This window comes from Ochotona curzoniae, unplaced genomic scaffold (assembly GCF_017591425.1).
Source record: "Ochotona curzoniae isolate NIBS_2020 unplaced genomic scaffold, NIBS_Ocur_1.0 scaffold_3835, whole genome shotgun sequence".
NCBI lineage: Eukaryota > Metazoa > Chordata > Mammalia > Lagomorpha > Ochotonidae > Ochotona > Ochotona curzoniae.
The window spans coordinates 35781603-35802127 of record NW_024467114.1 but is presented as its reverse complement, the minus strand read 5'-3'; the positions used below and the strand labels follow the sequence as shown (position 1 = coordinate 35802127).

Genomic DNA, 20525 nt, shown 5'->3' with positions numbered 1-20525 from the left:
ATATATATATATTTTTAATCTTTAATTTAGTACTAGCTAATCTCCTAATTCTAATAATGTCATTTTGGACGAAGGAAAATAGATCCTTTTTTTAAAAAAAATTAGAATGCAGAATTAAATTGTTGAAAATCTTACACGCTATACGGTTTTCATGTGGGGCGAATATCTGGCACAGTGGCTGAGACACATCAGGGACACCTGCAGCCCATGCTGAAGTGCTGGCACTGAGTCACTCCGCTTCTAGCTTCAGCTTGCTGCTAAGGCACACCCTGGCAGGCAGCAGGTGACGGCCCAGGCCCTGCCACTCACACAGGACACCCACAGTGAATTCTTTCGCATCTAGTTCTGGCATAGCCAAACCTCAGTTTTTACGGGTCCTGGGGGAGAACTGACCCAGTCTAGCTCAGTCCCTCTCGTTTCATCCCTCTACTTTTTAAATAAGATTAAAATAAGTTGGAAATAATAACATAATAATAATAGCAGCAAACTGTTTTTTTGTGTAGTTAAGGAATTTCCTTGGAAGTGGTTAAGAATGATAACACTAGTAGTTGAGAAACTTGTGGGTCAAACATGTTTGATCCTGTGGAAGCTCAGACAGTGCCTAATACTCTCATGGGAGAAGCAGAGATCTGGGCCATTCACATTTTCAGCTGCCAGCTGGTTTGAATGGACTTCAAGGGAGACAATCTGAAGTCCAACAGCATATTGCAGTAAGTCATCTAAGCGGATCCTGGGATCCACGTTTGTTATTTAAATTAAGAGGATCGTACAATTAGCATCCTAATGTAGTTCTCATCTTGATTATTGCTATTTCACCAGCGAAAGTTTTTCTTTGGCTTGAATGAACAGTGTAATTATTATTGCTTTGCAGAATAAAGGTTGCATCTTAATTGAAAAATCAACACTTTCTCCCCCTTTTCAATGAATCCATCAGCTTCAAAATCAACAAAAATAATCAAGATCCATAAATGAGGGTACTCTTGATCAACAAGGCTTTACAACCTGTCATCTTAAAGAGAAGATGGTAACTGATTCCTAACTAATTCCAGCCTGGCTTCTTAGAAATCCTTAGGAAAAAAACTGATGGTAGGTTTGAGCAAACTCCATGTGGTTTCCTTTGGTCAGTAGCACTGCAAGCTTGCACTGAATTTACTTCTAGTGTGTTTCACAGAAAAACAATTATCTATACTTATTACAATTATACCACATGTATAAGTATATACTGTAACTTGGTAGATAAGTAGATAAGTAAGCAAAAAGAAAAAAAATACACCACAAAACAAAATTGAAATGCAAGCTGATCAAAAAAAAAATGCACTTGTCACATTATGCGGGGTGCATCTTCCATACTCCATAAACTCTATTCCTGTCTCCCCACAGAATCAAAGCTTACGTATTTTCTATGTGGCCAATACACTGCCCGTGCATTTTACACACACATACACAAGGTCACACAAACACACACCATATTAATATATGCCAATTCTGCACGCCTGCACCCACGCCTAGATGAAGGGAATAGTATTCTCATTCAGTTCGACGAAACGGGCACAGCTGTCCCAGGGCCTTGCACAAGGCCCCACGTGTGGTCAATCCCAGAGATCTGAACCAGTGCCCGATGTCCTGTCTAGCCCCCCGTGTTGACCTCCGTCCCAGCACACCCCAGGAAGCCTCTTCCACGGGGCTCTAGTGTCTACGGCTTCAGGGTCAGAAAAGTAGCATGAGGCACAATGCCAAAGATGATGTCCAATTAATTTCAGCAAATATTAGCAAACGCTTCTGGCATAATTACACGTTCCTCAAAGCTCAACAGCGTCTGAGGAAAGACTTAAACACTCTATTTTGGCAGCATCATTATTTTGCTAAACCAACACTCAGGATTCCTAAGAATGCACGCGACTGGGCCGCACACGTCAGTCATGCAAAGCACACAATGTTCAGAGTCAGGGACGTCAGGACTGTCCCCTCCACCCTGGCTTTTTACAAATACTCATGATCTGGAAAATTACAATAGAAATTTTTCCAAGTTCTCCAGTTTTTCCTTTGTTGCCTTAGATAAACACAGGTTCATATGTGCAGACACGTGTGTGGCAAGTTTCTACATACTTGACTCATAGGTATTGTTGCAAAAACTCAATGACTGGCAGGCTAGCACATCTTTCTGCCAAAAGTATGAGAGAAAACATTGCAAGATCCACCTTGGGTCTGCCATTTATAGCCTACGAGGCTGGAGCAGCCACCTGACTCAGCCCTAGGAACCTTGTCCACACTGGATCCTGCCCTACGACCTGTATCCAGAGATGCACATGGCCATGTGCGCACATGTGTGTGTGTATGTGTGTGTCACACTGAATTCACCACTGGATCCTGGTGAGGGGCAAATGAAGTAGGAGTGTGAGAACGCTCCATAGACTCTAAGACATCAAGCACGGACACCAGTGCAGTGTTCCCACGGGGCCTGCCTTCGTGTGCCGGGCACGGTGCCTGGTGTCGGGAAGGCCTGTGGTCCCATCCTAACGAAGAAGCCTCATTAGGATCAGACTAGGGTCAACCACCTCTTACCCACACGGTGCGATTCGGAAAACTGCTCTCCACGGAACAATCCATTTACACGGACGGAAGGCCACCTTGCCACGGGTTTCGTCATCACAGTGTTAATGCCTATGTCACTACCTGTGCCACCTTCTAATAGGGATTGAGGAGGCCTTTTAATATCAGTATTAACCGAGAAGGGTTTTATTCGAGAACACTCCTTACTGGCCATTAGAATCTGGCAATTTTTCTGCAATGTCGTGAGAAGCCAGTTTTTGGCCTAGAGCTTCAGTGGAGCCACGTGCTTATATGGATCTGCTACACGTCTCTCTCTCACACACACACACGCCTACCCGTGTACATGTCAGAGGGCAGATCCAGACATTCCATAAACACATTAATCCAAGCCTTCAGACACTGCCATGAGAGCCAATGGGCGACTCTCCCTATCGACACGACGACATTATCACGGGATTTGTTGATCCGTGGAAAACCTTCTAAAGCACTGGCTTTAATGTGCCAGGAAACTGTGCAAGCAAGCAGAGCGTACAGCAAACCAGGGCTGGCTGAGTCCTGTAAGACAAGCCCGTCCTGAGCCTCGGATAGGCCAAAACGGTCCAGGAAACCTAGACCGAGGGATCCAGCTCCTAGACTTTCTTCACGGACTTGGGAGTCGACACCACGGCTTCCCAATGTTTCAGTCCCATCGCCCAGGACTCGAGAACCAAACCCACTGAGCGTAATCAAGCTCTCACGTCCAGGAAGCCCAAGGACAGGGAAGGACAAGCTCTCACAGGGCAGAGTTCACTGCACCGTGACTGCCATTTGCAAGGAGAAGCTAATGCTACGGGAAAAGGCCTACACGGTCCCAACCACGCATCTGGGGAGCCAGCAGCCGCGTTTGACCCACTTGTCCAGCCGGCGCAGCCTCTGGTAGACTTCTACTGGCAATTCTTCCACTGGCAGTAATTATCAGAGGAGCTGCTTAAGGGTAGGGCTCAAGGTCAGTGCTGAGAGTTTCCCAGGGGAAGTGGGGAAAGGGCTAGATCTTGATCACAACAAACAGTGTGCTGAGAACCAGCTGCAGATATACTCAGGTCGATCAGCCAATAAAGTATGCAGGAAAGGTATTTTGAATTGAGACCGGAGCGGTAGCCTGGTGGCTAAATTCTGTGTCTTCAATAGGTCGGGATCCCATACGGATGCCGGTTCATGTCCCAGCTGCTCCATTTCCCATCCAGCTCTCTGTGTGTGGCCTGGGAAAGCAGTAGAGGACGGCCCAAAGCCTTGGGACCCTGCACCCATGTGGGAGACCCAGAAGAAACTCCTTGCTCCTGGCTTCAGCTCACCTCAGCTCAGCTCTGGCCATTACAGTCACTTGGCGAGTGAGCCAGCAGACAGAAAATCTTTCTGTTTCTCCTTCTTTGTGTATCTCTGTCTTTCCAACAAAAAATAAATACATCTTTAAAAAAAATACTTTGAATTAATTCTGTTATCTGAATGGTACATCCCGTTGTGCAAGGGTGCTGGCAGAATTTTAAATTGGCTTCTCTAACAAGAAAACAGGGAAAACACGAGATTATCATTCCATGCTGCCAAGAGAGAATTTGATATTTACGTCACTGACACATAAGGCCTAGAGTCTTATTTTTCTCATGCACAGCTTACAACATAAAACTTTTGCCTTTCAAAACTAGAGGGAGCGACAACCTTGGTGGGTTTCAGCTTTTGGTCTTCAAAGGGTCCGTCTTGATGGTCCATCTGTTGTCCCTGAAGGCCGCAGGTGTGGGATTGAATGCACACCTTCTGCTTCCCTGGGAACTGCACGCGTACCACCAACACCACGGGACTGGTACCAGCGCCTCTTCCTCCTCCTCTCCTCCTTCTGCTGCTACTGACTCCGCTGCCCTAAGTTCTGCTCCTCCCGTAATGGAAAACACTTGTTGCAGCATCCGAGCGTGCCCAACTGAACACAAACACCCTGCACAGCGCTCACTCGGGCATCAAAGTCTCTCGTGTCCTGAATGAAGAGAGAACACTGCCGTGGTAGCCCCGAGCCGCAGCCGCTGCAGCCGCCATGGGAGCTGGAAGAGCGCCTGGCACCCTGTCCTTCGGCTTTCTAGTCTCTATCTTTTTGCTCCAATGAGTCCGCAGAGCTCTCCTAGGGTGCTCTTGAGATGCTCTTGCTGTCACCTCTCACCTTGGGGGATGTCACAGGTGCGCGTCCATGACCTCCCTCCATGATACCCGAGTGGTGCTTTCTGTCATCTTCTGCTTCCATTTACTCCGTGTGCCAGGCTTCTCCTTCCACACAATTAGAACAATGCCCAGTGACATCAGGGTCCATGCTCAGCAAAGATGACCAAGCAATGTATTGTGAGAGAAGAACCAGATCATATGTATTAGCAAGCTCTGAGCTGATAACTGAAACTTAGCTAACATGTTACGTAAATGCAAACAGCTCTGCATTATCCTTAAAAAAAAAAAAACCCTAAAAATAAAACAGGAAAATAAAGGGAAAGATCTGCCTTAAGACTTCAAGCAATTCAGAATGCCCTGCATAAAAGTATTTTTCAAAACACTCTAAATAGCCAACAAGCTATCCGTTTAATTCGAATCCACTGAATACCTACACTGCATGAACCATTCAAAGGGGAGTAAGACAATGCACCAAGTCAACTGAGGCCCACCAAGGGACAGGTGCTCAGTGAGGCAGTTAGGATGCTAGCTGGCTGGCTAGCATGCCTGCATTGCCTATGAGAGAGCCTGGGGGATGATGCTCGGCTCTGCTTCCAATTCCAGTTCCTGCAGCAGACGGAGGCTCAAGTCCGTGGGCCCCTTCCACTCTCCTGAAGTCCTAGAATGAGTCATTGGTTCTTAGATTTAGCCTTTCTCACTCTCACTCTCTCTGACTTCAAATACAAATAATAATTTTCAATGAAACAGGATTACAATTGGGATATGCAAAAATGTTTGCTTTTAGGCAGTGCTTAGTGATATAAAGAAGTCTTTGATTCTAAAATCAGGGAATGAAGTGATCTCTCAACTGAATTTTAAAAAACAAGTATACAATCTCACGAAATGGGGCAAATGCCAGACAGTAGTAATCAACATGAGATCAAACACTTTAAAAGTTGTGGGCCCAGTTCTCCAGTCTAGTTGCTAAAGAGCTCACCTTGCATGTACCGGGATCCCATAGGGGTACCAGTTCGTGTTCTGGTTGCTTCACTTCCCTTCCAGCGAGCTCCTTGTTTGTGGCCTGGGAAAGCAGTAGAGGATAGCCCAAAGCCTGGGGACCCCCTACAACCCGAGTGGGAGTTCAGATCAGCTTAACTCCAGCCATTGCAGCCACTTGGGGAGTGAGCCGGCAGATGGAAGATCTTTTTCTGTCTCCCCTTCTCTCTGTAAATCTCCTCCTCTCTGTAAACCTGCATTTTTCTAGTAAAAATAAATAATTTCTTTAAAAAGTTGCAAGATATCATTAGTTCCCCATCACAGGTATAGAGACAGACACTACAAAGCGCCCCCAGGGAACACACTCACGCTCCTGGGCAGAGCAGCTTCCGCAGAAACAAACATGTCATTAAATTAACCGTCTGCACACATGGCGGCTGTGTGGACTCTGACCCTCTACTCCCACGTGGACTGAAGATCGCTTCCCCATCTGTGCAATGCAGCAGCAAGGGCTCCATGAGGGCAGAACCCCTTCTGGCTTGGCCATCCTTCCATGGGCTCTGCCTCCAGCACACCAGTGCCTCCAGCTAAGGTCTTACACAGGAGCTTAGTCTCTGTACACACTGGAATCCTGAGCAGTCAAGCACAGAACAACATGAACTCAGAGCTGCAGCATAAAGCAACATTCGCTACACTGTTGAGATGTGCTACTCAAGGCTGAGGCTAACATCCCACCACAGAGCCTGCTGCAGTCCCAGTTACTCCACTTCCTTTTTTTTTAAAAAGATTTATTTATTTTTATTGCAAAGTCAGATATACAGAGAGGAGGAGAGACAGGAAGATCTTCCATCCATTGATTCACTCCACAAATGATTGCAATGGCTGGAGGTGAGCCAATCCGAAGCCAGGAGCCAGCAGCTCTTCCAGGTCTTCCACGCAGGTGCCAGGTCCCAAGGCTTTGGGCCGTCCTCGACTCCTTTACCTTGCCACAAGCCAGCTCCCTGCTGGATGGGAAGTGGGGCCGCCGGGATTAGAACTGGTGCCCATCTGGGATTCCAGCACGTCAAGGCCAGGACTTTAGCCGCTAGCCTACTGCGCTGAGCCCTGTTCCACTTCTGATCTCTCATTGCTGCCAACCGCACTAAGGCAACAGAGGAAGATGACCTCCAGGCACTTGAGTTCCTGCCACCCAGGTAGGAGATCCCCATGGAGTCCCCGGCTCCTGTCATCAGTCACGTAGAGCCTTTGCTGCGGGGTGTATCTGGGACAAGAGGAAAGGGTGGAGATCTTCCTGTTCTCCCCACCCCCACAGATTTCTCTCCCTGCAAACCAACCAACCTTTGAAAACAGAAATACTGTTCATACTTAAAATCACAATGAAGATACCAGATATCCTCCTCATTTTTAAGAGCACAATCATTCCAGTTTTGCAAACGGAAACGTGGATGCAAGATCTCCACGCACTAGGAGATAAAGGAACCATCACACTCCTATCTTTTCTATAGGATCTGGGAACTAGCAGTCACAGGCCTGTTAAGACAGGAGTAAGCCAGAAACCAAGTTCTGAAGTCTAGTCATGTTGCATCTACAGGAAAATTAAAAAAAAAAGTCATTGCTAAACCCTGGATTTTAAAAAGACTGTATATAAAATCCGTGCCTAGTAGCACTCTTTTACCTTGAAGCCTAACTGGATCTGCATAAATCGGATTTTTAACCCAGCCCTTCCCGATGCATTGTCAATAATTGAGCTCTTCAGTTACCATCATCCTCAGCTATTGCCAAATACAAGTAGTGGCTCTTGGGGTCTAACTCACGTGAGACGGCAACACCACACTAACATTCTTCCTTAGCTGGGCACAGCACCAATCCTCGCTGGGAGAAAACTCAGTAGCAGACTGGGGCCGGGGGCGGGGGGCAGGCATGCATTGTACATCTTCAACAGGTGCGATTGCTCTCAAAAGCAAAACTGAGGCCATTTAAAACCCATAACCAACACTGAATATGCCCTTTGGACCTTAAGGTCCACACGTCCTAGGGGACCTCCGATTTTTCCTTTTTATATTACTTCATATTTGCATGTCTGTGAAGTGATAGCCCCGAAACACAATTATTTTCCTGGCTACTTTGTTGTCATGTTCAAATATCAATTCTTGTGGTGTTAATCTTTTCCATATCAGATTTATCTCTCTCTCACTCTCTCTCTCTCTCTCACACACACACACACGTATCTTGTATCAGAAATCCTGGAACCAAGAATATAACATTTGGTTCTATAACTAATGCTCCACCAGCATCCCTAACCTACTGGATCTTTCCAACAAACGCAAGGAGCCCAGTCCCTGCATAGCAATACCCTTATTCACTACTGAGTCAAGTTCAACCAAAAACAGCATAGATCGTTTTTTCTCAAAACAATCCGTTACTAATTATAGGCAGGGTAAGTGGAAATACCTGCTGGCACACCTCTCTCCAACAGATTTCAGAAGTCAATTTTTGGGATACATTATTACAATGAGGACAAATTAAAGAATATATAAGATAGGAAACAGCAAGTTCGCATACCCTTTCGCCTCTCAGGTAAAAACAACAGTTTACACGACTTATAATCTGGCTTCCATCCTTTGATTTCATTCTTTGATTTCATGAAGTCTGACCAACCTACCTTAACATGAATGAGCTGGAAAAACCAAAAATATGAAAAAGCTTCTGCAAAAAGAAAAAAAAAACAGCTTCTGCAAGAGCATTCATACAATTTTCTAGCTATAAATATTCTTTCATAACAACTTCCACCACACCTGATTCTCCCATTCCTGATGTCATTTCTGAAGCTTACACTTAAATCCCAGCCTGTGCTTGGGACACTGAGATGCCATCTTTTCTGTTTCAATTTTGACTGGCATGTTTAAATATGCTCCAAAAAATTGTTAAGAGAAACAGAAGTGGGCATGTGCCTTGGTAGTTATCGTTCCAGTTGGGACGCATGCATCCCAGCGTGCGGCGGATTACAGCCCCTGGCCTGGCTCAACTAGCAGTAATGAGTCCATTGGGTTCCTGCCTTCCACACGGGAGTAACAGAATTGAGTCCTGGCTTAACCTGGTTCAGCTCCAATAATTGTGGGCACTTAGGAGTGAACCAGCAAATGGGAAAAATCTCTCTCTTTCTCCAACTCAACTAAATAAGTAAAGAAAAATTAAATGCATACACAGAAAACAAAGCAAAATGGCACCAAGCAGCAAACTTGCCTTCTCAAATCTCAGAAATACAGTTCCTGGGGCTGGAGTTGTGACACAGCCAGCAGAGCAGGTGCCGGTAACACTGGCATCCCGTACGGATACCGCTTCCCGTTCCAGCCCTGCCTCCCTGCTACAACGCCTGGGAAAGCAGGGGAAGATGACCCAAGTGCATTGGCCCCAGCACCCGTGCAGGTGATATGGATAAAGTTGTTGGACCCTGGCTCTGTCCTGTCCCAGCCCTGGCTGTTGCATTCATTTGGGGAGTGGAGGAAGGGTTGCTCTCTCTCTCTCTTCCAAATAAATAAATAAACTTTCAAAGGTAGCATAATTCCTCTTCAAGGGTGTGCCCCTCTCTGGCAAAAGCATCAGAGGAAGGAAGAAGACACCAAAATCAAAGTCCTTCCGGTCAATGACATCAAAATCGGTGATGAGCCCTCGCTTGCACAAGTGCTCAAGGAAACTACATGCAGGGAGATAGCTTAGCCGAGAAGCAGAAAATAAAACACAAACCCCACGGGCTTGCTGGAGCCAAGCAAACACACGTTAGCAGAAAGTAAGTATTGGAGATCTCCACAGTCCCCATCTGACGGCAGCTTTCAAGGTAGCAGAGACAGTCACCTGTTGCAGTCTGTTTCTCTCCATCACTGCCAAACAAATGAGTGAACGTGCTCCCGAGCTTTCAAAAAATCCGCAAAGGAGCAAAGTGCATCCTTGGATGAGTGCTAGGAAATGCCCGAGGACACACACAGGCTTATCTGATTATCTTTCATCGATTCCCTAGGACTGCACTGGAAACAACAGTCCTGCGTGAACATATCCATAAACCTTCTTTTGGCAATCTGTTAGAGAAGAATATCACTGTGTCTTCACCAACACCTCCCTGCGTCCATCATGTCTCCCTGAACAGAAGGAAAAAGAGCATCCCAACGACACACTGCAATAGAAATCACGCAGGACCTGAGCTCTGCCCTGAGAAGTGTTTGGAGAAGGCAGAGAACTTGGATGTGGATGTTACTGAGCATGTAAGTTGTTACAAAGAGAGACTGAGCAGAATGAAGCCGCCACAAGGATTGCTTGCAACAGCTGACAGTTCAAGTCCGGGCTCCTTTCCCAACTCCAGCTCCCTTTTAACATGCACCTTGGTGGGCAGAAAGTGAAGGCTCAAGCACTTGGGACCCTGCCACCTGCATGGAAAATCTGGATTGAATTTTGGACTCCCAAAACCAGGCTTAAAAAAAACAAAGATCTATTTTTATTGGAAAGGCAGATATACAGAGAGGAGGAGAGTCAAAGAGGAAGATCTTTCGTCCAATGGTTCACTCCTCAAGCAGCTGCAACAGTTGGAGCTGAGCCAATCTGAAGCCAGGAGCCAGAAGCTTCCTCCAGATCTCCAACGCTGGTGCAGGATCCCAAAGCTTTGGGCCATCCTCGATTGCTTTCCCAGGCCACAATCAGGGAGCTGGATGGAAAGCGGGGCTGCCAGGATTAGAACCGGCTCCCATAGGAGATCCCGGCATATTCAAGGCCAGGACTACCCTACTATGATGCTGGTCCCCCCAGAACCAGTCTTGCACAGATCCAACTGTTGCAGGCATTTGGGGATGAACTAGCAGATGGGAGATCTCCAACTCTGTCTCTCTCTCACTCTCTCTCTCTCTAGCTCTCTGCTGCTCTCCCCCAGCCCCATGCCTCTACCTTTCAAATACAATTTTTAAAGACTGAAATGTGCTAAAGAAACCAAATGCAAAGAAACCAGTTACAAAACTAATATACAGCACTGTGATGAAGAGCAAAGTGATGTGTTTGAAGTCCAAGATTAATAATACAGCTACATTGAAAAGATTTGACTTCAAATAAGATCACTGATAGCATTGAATCAAGAGAAAAACAGCATAGAAAAACTTAGTGTAGATATAAATACATACTATTTCAGAAAGATGAGGCTCAAAGGTGTTTGCAATACCCTTTGCATTCTTTTTTTGGAAGAGATATCTGACTTTCTGGATTAAAGCATTCCTTCAAGCAATTCTATTTTGTTGTTTTTTTTTTCTTTTTCCCAGCAGAGTTTCTCAATTTTGAAAAGATTTATTGCTACGACTAAACAATTTGTTAGAACCATGTGACTCCTTCATTCATTTCCCAGCAAGAACTTGTAGGAAGTTGTTAAGTTGTAAGCTTCAAAGTATAGCAAGGTCCAGCATAACACCATTGAATGCCAGATTTCCAATTAAAATATTTTACAAATCAAACAAAGCAAGCAAGCTTAGGGAAATTCTTGGAGAGATCCCTGGTGTTAGGGTTTATTTTCGTGGTTACAATTTCGGAATGCTGTGCGTTCTGCTCCTGCATGTGCAACCAAGGCTTTGCTCTCCGCTCCGGAGTTGAGCAGAACTCACCGTTCACTGCCTTTAACCTTCATTTGCCAAGGGACTAAAGCAATAAACACAGAAAACAGAAGCATCTTATTTCATTGAGGTTTGCCAGGAAATCTGATTATTTATATTTGAAAAAAACATCCCCCATGCAAGCGGCAGCCAGGCAGCCAGGACGGAGTGGTCTTCCCTACTCCTGGAGAAGTGGCTGCTCCTCCCTCTGCCTCACAGCCTTCCAGAAAGGTGGGACTGAAACACCTGTGTGTCTCGGGGCCCACCCCACCTCCCAGTTCCAAAACCTAATGAAACTTCTTCTCCAGGCAGAATCCGAACTCAGACCATGTTCCTGTTTTCCAGTTAGTGGACACCGGGTCACCAACAGAAACAACAGTCCTCTAATTCACCTGCTGCTCCGCTTCTTTTTTTTTCTTAGAATCGCTCAGATTTATCCTCCCATGTTTACAGGTTTCTTTTCATCATTAGGCATTTTATTCATTAAGTGCCCAAAACACATTTGTGAAAGAGTAAATATTCATAGTTGCAGTTAAAGGAAAACTTCAGCACTAGGCAAACGTTCAACCAAATGTCCCTGTTTCACCAAGCCTTTCCAGAGTGAGAGTGACATACGGCGGCTTGCCGGCATGGCCAAAGAGACACAGTGAGGAAGGGTACACGACAGTCACCAGAGCCACAGTGGGCAAGCCTGGAAAGGTCTGGGAAAACCCTGTGCACAGCTAAGAAATCAGGACTTTGCCCTGCAGGAAGTGGAAAGCAAAAGCCAACCGAGCCTGCCAGCTGTGTGCTGAGCTACTACAAGGGATCAAACGGAAGGGGGAGGCAAGGAAAGCAAGAAAGCAATGAAAAGGCTGATTCACGTGGTGGCCAGGCAGAATCCAGGGCTACACTCCCACGGTGACACAGTGATGGGCAGCATGAATGGAGGACTGTGTCTGCAACTGGAGATGTATCGGACAGTGCTAAGGGGACCACAGACACATCTAAAGGGATGCTGCCGTGAACTTGGAAAGGCAGCAGAAGCAGAGCTTTTGGTGGGCCAGCAAGAATCCCAATGTCACTATCGGACTTGCTAAGCATGAACTTGACCTGTCTGCGGAGGCTCGGGGTTGGTGTGTTTTGGGGTGCTTAGGCCAGCGCAGCCCTCCAGGCTTAGCAGGTGAGTCTGGAGTTTACCAGTCTGCACAGGGACCTGTAGCACCGCATCAGGTGAGGATGCTGGGCAGGTGTCTGGGGGCAGGGGTAAGGGCGGAGCCAGGCGGTACACACAGCCTTAGAAGAGCTGCCGGTCCGGACTGTGCAATCCAGTGCAGTAACCAACGGACACACATGTCTGAGTCCAATTACAAAGCCATCCCTTGGGTCTCCTTAGCCACAGTGTGTGTACCCAGCAGCCAGTGTGGTCAGTGGCCACTCACTGTGTTGGGCAGCCCTGGCGTAGTTTCCTGCCAGCGACACAGACAATGCCATGGGATCACACAGGTGTATGGGAAGAACAAAGATGCATGGAGAAAGATGTCTCTAGGGCAAGAAGAGACCCTGAGGGGTGGGGGTTGGGAAAAGAGGGCAAGAAGAGACCCTGAAGGGTGGGGGGAGGGAAAGGAGGGCAGGAAGAGACTCTACGGGGTGGGGGAAGGGAGAGCAGGGGAGGGAGAGGAGGGGAGGAAGGGGTAGTGGTGATTAGGAGTACCAGGACAGGAAAGCACCACCCCTGTGCCCAAGAGGACTCAGGGACAGGAAGACTGTGGAGACGTCAGTGAGAGGGATAATCAGGAAAGACACGGGCAGGTGGCTGACCCTGACACTGGTGGAACGGAGCTGGAACCCACTCCAGGGGCGCACCGCAAGTCTGATCCTCTCACACCTGGGAAGAGCTAAGGGGAGCCCCAGGCCCTGGCTCTGGTCCTTGGCCACTCTGCTCTTAGCAAATCATAGCCTAAGGCCACTCCAGAACCAAGCACTCAAAATTCTCTTCTCACATCAGCAATAAAGCTTGACCCAGCAGGGGCTCCGAACCAAGCGAGCCACGGTGGCTGGGGGAACTGGGGACTTAGCGATTCTTCTTGGAGGACAGAGCCGGAGTCCAGCCCGACGCACAAGGTCAGGACAAGGACATGGGTGATGGTTCCATGACGAGGATGCCTTTCCGTGCCACAGAACTGGCCGTTCAAAATGGGGACTAGTATGAATTCAGTCTTAGGCAGATGTGGCCAAACTGTGACTCTGTGATAAAATAAATCCAACCCAAGACCTAGAGAACAAGGAGCGGCTCGAGGAACCTCTCTAGTTTCCCACAAAGGAAACATCAGACGACAAATGCCCAAGCTGAACACACGGTTTACCTGAAGGTGGCGGGACCTGCCCTGCCCTAGCAAGGTGTGAAAACACACGCGTGTGAAGTTGAAACATACAAAGCACATCTTGCAGGTGCTAACATCACTGCTCCCAGTCCTGTCAGCCTCGACAAAGGAAGCAACTTACAGTGTCAAAGGGCAAGCAGAGAACAACAGTGCATGGAGTCAACTGCACAATTAAGGCAATATTTACAGCTGTCCACCCTTAGCCGCGGGTATGTTTTCCATGATCTCATTTACCCGGTCATCCACAGTCCAAAACTACTAAACGGAAAATTTCAGAAACAAGCAGTTTCTTTTATTACAGTATATGGTGGTAAGTGTTCTGTATTATTGGTTACTGAGGTTCATCTCTTTCCATGCCTGCTTTGTGAAATGCGCATTATGGTAGATCCGCATTCACAGGAACAGACACAGCAGATGCAGTGCAGGACTCAGTATTATCTATGGAACATTCTGGAACGTGAAAGGGGCACTTGTGATAACACCCGCTTCCTTACTACTGGCTCTCATGTAGTGGACGCAGTTAGACAAAACCACCCCGAGGCAGCCATGACTGTTGAGGGACAGCGCACGCTCGCTCCGCAATGAGGGAACGGTGAGCTTGCCATGAGTCTCTCTGAAGCCCACACTGACGGCCAGGCCTGCGGCAAGATGCAGCACCCCAAGGAAGCCAACAGCTGCTTTCACGAAACTCTGCCGCTGTACCCAGGAAGCAGAAAATTCCAGGCTAAATGTTAACGCAAGTGATTTGTAATGTGAAATAGCCCAACAAGCCAACAAATGTTGGGTCTAGTTAAGGACCAAACCCCGCGAGGTACACAGTGGCCAATATGCTCGTGCGGATTTGAACGCTGTCTCCCACCTCAGCATCCACGCCGGGAAGCCACTGGCAAACGGGAAGCAAAGGCTGGCCCGCTGGCCCGCTGGCCCGCTGGCCGGAGCATGCTCCGCTTGCTCCCCGAGGCTATTGACCAAACACAGAGAAACATTCATCTTGCAGAGACCAGGTTTTCTTCATTAAAGCTTCTGTTGATGTCATAACGTGACCTCCCCCAACTCCAAAAAAAAAAAAAAATCACCTGGTGACCACGCAGCGGCAAAGCACGCAGCAAAAGTACACACCGGAAGCGGAAACTCGAGAGGAGAGCACACACCGGAAGCGGAAACCCAAGAGAAGGAAGAAAGACGACCCCAGACAGACAGGGACCACAGACGAGACGTGCTATACTTACAACTTTCAGCATGATAGTCTGGCACAAACTGCTCGTCATTGTCAGGGACCTGAGCTGAAGAAGAAAGAAAAATATTCAATAAAAACTTTGCAGGAGAGAAGTGGCCGAGGCACAGAGAATCAACAAAGGAAGACTTTTTCAGGCGGAGATCAGACGTGCGTATGGTAATTTGTCAATGAGCGTCTATTGAAAATGATACTGACAGCACCATTTAGGGCGGGAAACAGAGGGGGCACCCTTGACGTTCAGGAGGAAATACATCTGGGAAGGTGGCAGATGAGGGGCCTTTGAGTTACACCTGCCTGATGGAAATTTAAAAAGACACAAAACAGAAGAGACCCCAGCACTTCTATTTCCTGCTGGGTTTCTTTTTTGCAGTGAGCAAAAGGTACTTTGGTTCAGCTCCTGCCGGCACTTGGGCAGCCCTGCTACACCCCGCACAGGGCGGCTGCAGTGGCCTGTGGCTGTCACACAGCTCCCTTTGTATGTTCAAAAACTTGCGGATACGCTCAGTTCTGCCAGTTCGGCTACCATCATTAAAGATGCTTGTCCAGTGCTTGCCTCGGCAGCGCATACCCTAAAAATGTTTGCCCTGAATTTGGCCAAAGTATGCCAAAAAAAATTCTCAAGTGAGGTCTCCCCTTGGTTCGGATCGTGTATAAAGAGTAATACAGTACAATGATGTCAGCTGCCATAACATAAATAGGAATGCTAAAGCAAAGGCCATCTCTTCATGCGCAGTACTTTCCTGGCAATTATTCAGCATCAACAAAAAAAGATCACCACTGCCTAAGTTTTAATGTCGAATAACTTCCCCTATTTTTAGAAGAGGAAAAATACCAACTAGGAAGGACTCAATGCATTCGGCAGCAATGAAAACACACGTGTACTGTGTTTACTTCTCCAAGGTTGTGCTGGACGCTGAGATAACCCACGCCAAGCTGACACTGTTACCGAAATCATCTCCACGAATACAAACTTGCACACAAACTGCTCAGAATAGAAGTCAGGATGCTTTTAATTTGGTAAAAACGTAATGAATTCTCATTCTAAGTAACTTGAGATAAGATCTGATTAGCTGTTATTACTTTACTAGTATTACAGAACACAGAAACTTTTTTATACCCGGTCGAGCGGTATGAAAACCGATGTCGATTAATTTTTAAAAACAAGCCTATTCGGCGTAGGGAACACCTTATTGAAATAAACAACCGGTTTCCGTTGAAAAGGTTTCGGGCTGCTGACGAGCGGGCTGCAAGAAGAAAGGCTACATGGAATTTCCACGTGCAAAAGAAATAGAACATCCATAAGGCAAAAGTCTCGCCGAGTTATCCCTTCATCCCATTATATTTTTAAATAATGACAACCTCACTTAATATTAAAATATATGCAGTGAGACACTCGGCTGCTTTTCTTGAGCAACCTTCTCCTGCCCAGTAAGTCTGATAACCTTATTCGTGCAAGACCCACTCCATCCCCTGGTAGCAGATGCCAGGCCCCCCTCCAGTGAAGAGTCTCTCCCAGGGCAGGCCTGCGTTGTTTCATCCCCTACCCTGGAAGGGAACGTCTCTGCCTTCTCCTCCACTAACCCTGACCCAAGGGGCACCTGCTCCGACTTCAAGTCCATCCAGGGTGTGGTCACTGGGTCACTTTGGTTTGGATTCCACGTTGCTTATCAGTCTAGCAGTCTCAATGTGGTCCTTCTTCTAGGATGTCATAAACACTCTAAACACCAAGTGATCCCGAAACAGAACACACTTCCTTTTTTCCAGTCCTCTAAGCACGTGCCTTGTCCTTTCAAATCACACACACACACACACACACACACACACACACACACACACAATTTAAATTATTATCACACCCAGGTTAGTATCTTTACTTCTAATGAATTCTGCTAAAAAAAAAAAAAAACGGTCCAAACACAACAGCTACACTTTGTACATCGGCGGCTCTTGGCTATTAACACAGAGCATCTTGGTGTTGTAATGAGCATGGTCTTTCTCAGTCATACAGTGACAACAGAGGGTAAAAGTATTTAAAGTCATTCTTGACATTAAAAAAAAAAAAGACAAGACTTTAAATACATATTGAATAAATCACAGAAATAACAGCAAGTAAACAGAATCAAGTTCTGTATCTTTGCTCCCACTGCATCCGTATCTTTTCATTTTTCCTCTGAACTAACGACTAGATAGACATAACCATGGAGACGCAAAATTACCAACCGCTGCAATTACTGCGCTTTTAAAAAGCCAACATTTGCAAGAATCTAATAAAAATGTAATATCTTTTTACAGGAATACTTAAAAATAGCTGGTGAGTAACAAAAGTACGTTTGTAACTGAACACGCTGGTATGCATGTCCTAAAGGCTAGAATTTTTTCCCCTTAGGATTAAGACAAGGTTGCAACTCCAAGGCAGGTTTCACCTGACACAGCAGCCAAGAGGGCCCTGAGAACTGGGCCTGGGATGCTGGGGTCTGTGCGGAAGAAAAAGGCAGCGACTTCAGAAGCAGACAAATGGGCCCGTCATGCTTGACACACAGAGAAAATAGCTCCGTACGAACAATTCGTAGAATAAGAACTGCTATTTCTGCTCTAACTCCTTAACATACTGAATAAATAGTTCACACTTGTGCCTGAACATATTACAGAATTTTAACAGAAAACATATGAGTCATATTTCACAGAAGCTAATCTGCAGAAACTCCACAGACCCAAGGCAGCAGCAGCAGCGTGCTACTTACATAGACAAAGGCTTAAGCCTACCTCTAATTTCGAGTTGCTGTAAAAGGAGAGCGGTTAACTCGAGACACACGGTTGGAGCTGGGCAAGGAAAATCGGACCCAGGGTTAGCACACTCCTTTCACACATTTCCTTTTTTCTCTTCAACTCAGGAGACTTCTGTAAAGGAGCGAACTACAGCTGCTTTGCAAATGGGTGGCAGTAGGTCCTATCAACTCCAAAGTTGAAAAGTAACAGTGGAGGCCCATCTGAGAACAAAAAAAAAAAAAAAAAAAAAAGCGAGTTCTTCTCTCTACTGCCAGCCACCCTAAACTATGCTTGTAATGATCACCTTCGAAGAATGAAAATGCACCCCACACCGTGTAATTAAGAATGAGGAGCAAGAGAAACAGAAGCCAAATACAGAGCGAGGATGCTCTGGGGTGCACGTGGCGCGGGCGACACTGGGGAGCACCACAGTGGCTCCCTGCGGGGTCAGCCAGGTCTCCCCCAACCCGCATTGCCTACCATTGCTTTTCCTACATGCTTATCCAAAGTTGGCTGGCCGTCTCCCTTCACACCATAGCAATACATCTTTGATGAGCAGAGATTCCTAAAAAAAGATGAACTGTGACCAAAATGTCCCACAATCCCCACATCTCATTTCTTGTTTCAATACCACTCCTTAACTAACAAGGCTCTGGCTTTGCTGGACTCTTAACTCTAACTTTCAAGTGAAAATCCTAAATATTACTTGACAAGAGGGTAAATGTCTTCCCAATTTCCAGGGTTCACTGCAGACATGGCCAAACTGCCCTCATCAGCTGGGTGGCCAAATGCTCTTGTTTTTTCTTTTTTTTCCTTTTAGAGGAAAAGGATGATGGAGAGAACTACGGATACAACCAATGTGGGGTATGAAAGGAGTTAATGTTTAATTGAAACCAGTTCTATCCACTGTAACAATGACCTGGAGCCAAGCAAGGCGGAAGACGTGTGAGTCACTGTTTCTGTGGTGAATGAGACAGCTGATCTCGGCGACTCCTCAAGACAGCAGGCAGGGCTGCAGCTCTGCTCATTCACAAAAAAACAGTCCAGCCAGCATGAGCCATGTGGCCAGACCGCAAGCTTTTCATGTCACACCCTTGCAGGGAGCTCCAGCAAGTACACTGCAACTTGCAACATAAACATACCAAATTTTACTGCTGCCTGAACCCGGGGCTCAGATCCCCTAAGGAATGCATTTAAGCTAAGTGACATATCTAAAAACACACTTATGTTTCAAGCTGTCATACTAATTTCTTACAGAAACTTGAATGAGCAAAAACTAAGGAAGGAAGGGGGAAAGGGAAAAAAAAGAGGAAGAAAGCGAAAAAAAAAAAAAAAAGAAAAACCAAACATTGAAGAAATGCCCTCTCTTCTTTGCCTGTTCTATCCTAGGACCCTAACAGATGCCAGCTGACCTTCACTCCGAAGCACAGGATCAGAAACAAACTTCTCTGAAGAAATTTCAGTTTCACCTTTAATAAAAGTAAAACGACAAGGAAAATCCACCTGTGGTATTCTGTTTAATCCGAAAATGAAGCTTGGAGCCACGGAACAAAAATCACCATAGTACACTAAGCCAGGTTTTATGCCACATCCGCCTTTAACATTAAAATGATCGTGCCGGTCTAAAAGCATTAATTAATGTAGAAGTATAAACACATTTACACAGACATGAAAAGGGGACATTCCCCCTAGGAAAGAAAACACCTCTAATACCTCATAAATACATTCTTTGTCAATGCTCTGGAAAAAAAAAAAAAAAGGAAATAGTTCAGTTTGAGTTGTTTCGAGTTTCCAATCAGCTTCAATTCCCTCCGAAATTGACCTGCAGTGAGTGGAAAACATCAGGGCCCTGCACTGCGGTTCTCACGGCGCGCTTTCCCTAACACTGCACAGGTCTCTCTCTAGGATCAGTTTCCTAATGACCACATTGTGTACAAGTCCAGGTGTTACTAAGAAGTACAGGGAGAAGAACATCTTTCGCGTTATAAACAAAGAGAAAAAGAAACAGTAAAACACAGCAAGCCTTAGCAAGGCTTCATTCACATTTCTTGAAATTCCCTAGAAGAGCTACACTGCTTCTCATTTTAGAAAAACTTTTCCATTTTGTAATTAGACATAAGGACCGGGGGGGGGGGACATGCATGAAAAAAAAAAAAAGATCTTCATGTCTTTCTAATGATTACTCAGAAATAAAATTCACGTACTCTCTCCGCTCTCTTTAAATTAATTCAAAGGAAAGTTCTTTCACATGTTAGGGTATTTCCTGGTCCAACACTGCCACACACACACACACACACACACAGCGAAGGTCTGTTGCTCAATCCTAAACCGTAAGATGAACTTCTATAATATAATGCTTTATTCTCAGTTCCCTTTTTTTTTCTTTTACAAAATAATGTAGCCTGAGAATCTTCACTTCTTACAGACAGCAGCCCACAGGGGATAAAAATCTGGACACGCATCCAGTTTTACATCCCACTGTAAAAACACAGTAGACTGGGAGAACAACAGAAGTTGACTGCACTACGACCAGGGTGGATCAGAGATGACATTCCCTGCAGCCAGTCACAACGGGACCCAGGATTTCAGAAAATCATAGAAAACAATTCCGAATATAAATGTAGCGTCAGACACTGCAGTGAACTGAGCAGAGCCGTGCCATCTCCACCCCTAGGGTCAACTACAGCTTGATGGTTTACAGAAAGCCAAAGAAGGGGGGCAATGCACCTGATCTGCACGCAGTGGCAACTTTGGCATGGCAAGGTTGTTCCTGGAGACAAAAGTTGCAACTGCAGAGACAGAAGAAACCCTGACTACAGGACCACCAAAAGGCCC

At 46.2% G+C, this 20525-nt stretch overlaps 1 protein-coding gene across 7 annotated transcripts in view; it reads right to left on the bottom strand.

The window, feature by feature from the left end:
- ETV1 (ETS variant transcription factor 1) overlaps window positions 1-20525 on the bottom strand; it is an 87070-nt gene that overhangs the window by 60575 nt on the left and 5970 nt on the right. For 5 of the 7 annotated variants that reach the window (XM_040964759.1, XM_040964760.1, XM_040964762.1 and 2 more), the window contains one exon: window positions 14917-14970. The exons of the other annotated variants lie outside the window; for them this stretch is intronic. In XM_040964759.1, coding sequence (XP_040820693.1) covers window positions 14917-14970 — 54 coding nt within the window. The remainder of the gene's footprint in view (window positions 1-14916; window positions 14971-20525) is intronic. 7 annotated transcript variants of the gene reach the window in all.